We start from the raw sequence: 2,449 nt of genomic DNA, 5'->3' as shown, positions 1-2,449 counted from the left end.
AATTTTTCATGGTATTTCTCTCTCCCATGCTGACATGCGGGTCCCACGCTCAACTGTACATCCACATGGCGCCATGCGTATCCAGAGAGACGTGGCCAAGACCGTACATGTCGTCTTCAAGGACTGTATGTATTGAAAGCATTTCACAAGTTTAAGAACCATTATGTTACGTGCCAACTAGTACAAGGACCATGGATGTAGTTTATGTACTCTCATGGAGGAGAGCAGCTAATCTGTACACATGGCGTACACATAAATTACAGTCATTGCTTACATCCCATCCCCGTCACGTGTTCGATGGCGTCAACGTGCGTGCGTGCTTGCTCGCACATGTGTATTTATTCCAAACACCACGCTACGCTACAAAAAAAAAAAATATCATCGCGGCAGGAGCGTCCATCGTCGCCGTCCCACTCCACTCAAGCGGCGGACCCCACAACCACCTCAAAAACATACTCGGCCGGCCCCACATTGAAGACGACATTAACCACTTCACCAACCAAACCTCTCATCTCATCATCGGTTTCACTCGGCGGTACTCTACTCACCTGCACGCACGCACGGCATATCCTATCCAGTATCCACATCGATCGATGGCTCCGCCGCTCCTCCTCGCACTGCTCCTCGCGGCGGCCGCCGTCGCCCTCGCATCCTCGGCGGCCACCGTGGTGTTCCCCAAGGAGGCGCTGCCGACCAGCTCGGGTTACCTCTCCGTCGACCCGTCCGCCAACGCCTCCCTCTTCTACGCCTTCTACGAGGCCAGCGCCCCGCTCGCCGCCGCGCCGGCCGACACGCCGCTGCTCCTCTGGCTGCAGGGAGGGCCCGGCTGCTCGGGCCTCGTCGGCGACCTCTTCGAGCTCGGCCCCTACCTCGCCGCCCCCGACGGCGCCTCGCTCTCCCGCAACCCCTTCGCCTGGAACCGCCGCTTCGGGCTGCTCTTCCTCGACAGCCCGCTCGGCACCGGCTTCAGCGCCGCGCCGTCGCCCGCCCTCATCCCCACCAACCAGACCGCCGTCGCCGCGCACATCCTCGCCGCCCTCCAGTCCTTCTTCGACGCCAGCCCGCCCTCGTTCCGCAGGCGCCCGTTCTTCCTCTCCGGCGAGAGCTACGCCGGCAAGTACGTGCCGGCCGCCGGGGCGCACATCTTCGCCGCGAACCCGACGCTGCCGGCGGGGCGGAGGGTCAACCTCCGCGGCGTGGCCATCGGGAACGGGCTCACGCACCCGGTCGCGCAGGTGGCCACGCACGCCGACTCGGCCTACTTCACGGGGCTCATCAACGCGCGGCAGCGCGGGGAGCTGGAGGCGCTCCAGGCGGAGGCGGTGGCGCTGACGAAGGCCGCGCGGTGGCGGGAGGCGTCGGACGCGCGGGGCCGCGTGCTCGACTGGCTGCAGAACGCCACGGGCCTCGCCACGCTCTACGACTACGCCAAGCAGCGGCCGTACGCGTCGGCGGGCGTCGGCAAGTTCGTCAACCGGCCGGAGGTCAAGGCGGCGCTGGGCGCGCGCCCGGACGTGACGTGGGAGGAGTGCAGCGACGCGGTGGGCGCGGCGATGCACGAGGACATCATGAAGAGCGTGCTGCCGGAGGTGGAGGCGCTGCTCCGGCAGACGCGCGTGCTCCTCTACCAGGGCATCCGCGACCTCCGGGACGGCGTCGTGTCGCAGGAGGCGTGGATGAAGGAGCTGCGCTGGGGCGGCCTGCGTGCGTTCCAGGACGCCGACCGCGCCGTGTGGCGGACCGGCGAAGGGGACGGGCAGGAGCTCGCCGGTTACGTGCAGCGGTCGGGGGCGCTGACGCATGTGGTGGTGTACGGCGCTGGGCACCTCGTGCCGGCGGACAATGGGCGCGCCACGCAGGAGATGATTGAGGGCTGGGTCACGCAGACGGGCGTATTCGGCAGCGGCATGAGGTCGCGCGGTCTGCTGCCGGCCGGCAACCCAAACCAGGCGACGGCGACCTAATGCTTCCAGCTTGAAAAAGCTACTTTCTTGCTGTGACGAAAATGGTTCAGTAATAATGAATTTTCTTGTACTGAATATCGGTCGTATCATCGGAAAAATTGATTCTACAAAAAGAATGATTCTACTACGAAAATCAGAGCTAACAGACTCAATCTCGTTAGTGACAGATTAATTTACAACAAAATTGATGTACAAAAAACATACAAAAGGGCATTGACTTTTGCCCTACCAATGTTTGGAAATGACAGATGAAAAACATAAGAATGATGACAATTTTGTTTTTCGTTTAATATCGACGTAGACTATAGTGTGGTCACTTCATTTGTTCTTTCACATATTAATCTCAATCGCCGTGGTCACTAGTCAGAGAGGAAGCTGTGATGGCAGCTTTGGAATCTACTGAAGTGTTGTAGAGTGTCGGCTTTGGTCACTAGAATGGTAGAGCCCAAAAGGGTGTTGTGAGTCAATGAAGAAGTCTGCCGCGG

The 2,449-nt window shown here is 60.6% G+C and overlaps 1 protein-coding gene across 1 annotated transcript; it reads left to right on the top strand.

Annotated features, from left to right (window-relative positions):
* Positions 1-481: 481 nt before the first annotated feature.
* On the top strand, positions 482-2,231 carry LOC123183266 (serine carboxypeptidase-like 50). The gene has a single exon (XM_044596039.1). It carries the CDS (start codon positions 594-596, stop codon positions 1,962-1,964), a length of 1,371 nt encoding a protein of 456 aa, XP_044451974.1. The 5' UTR covers positions 482-593; the 3' UTR covers positions 1,965-2,231.
* Positions 2,232-2,449: the final 218 nt, after the last annotated feature.

The sequence above is a fragment of the Triticum aestivum genome, chromosome 1D (assembly GCF_018294505.1).
Source record: "Triticum aestivum cultivar Chinese Spring chromosome 1D, IWGSC CS RefSeq v2.1, whole genome shotgun sequence".
NCBI classification, from domain to species: Eukaryota; Viridiplantae; Streptophyta; class Magnoliopsida; order Poales; family Poaceae; genus Triticum; species Triticum aestivum.
Note: the sequence above shows the minus strand (reverse complement) of the source record. Positions and strands in the feature narration are given on the sequence as shown.

What these genes read in the sequence shown, in the direction of transcription:
- LOC123183266 (XM_044596039.1), top strand. Translation starts at nt 594, where the DNA reads ATGGCTCCGCCGCTCCTCCTCGCACTGCTCCTCGCGGCGGCCGCCGTC.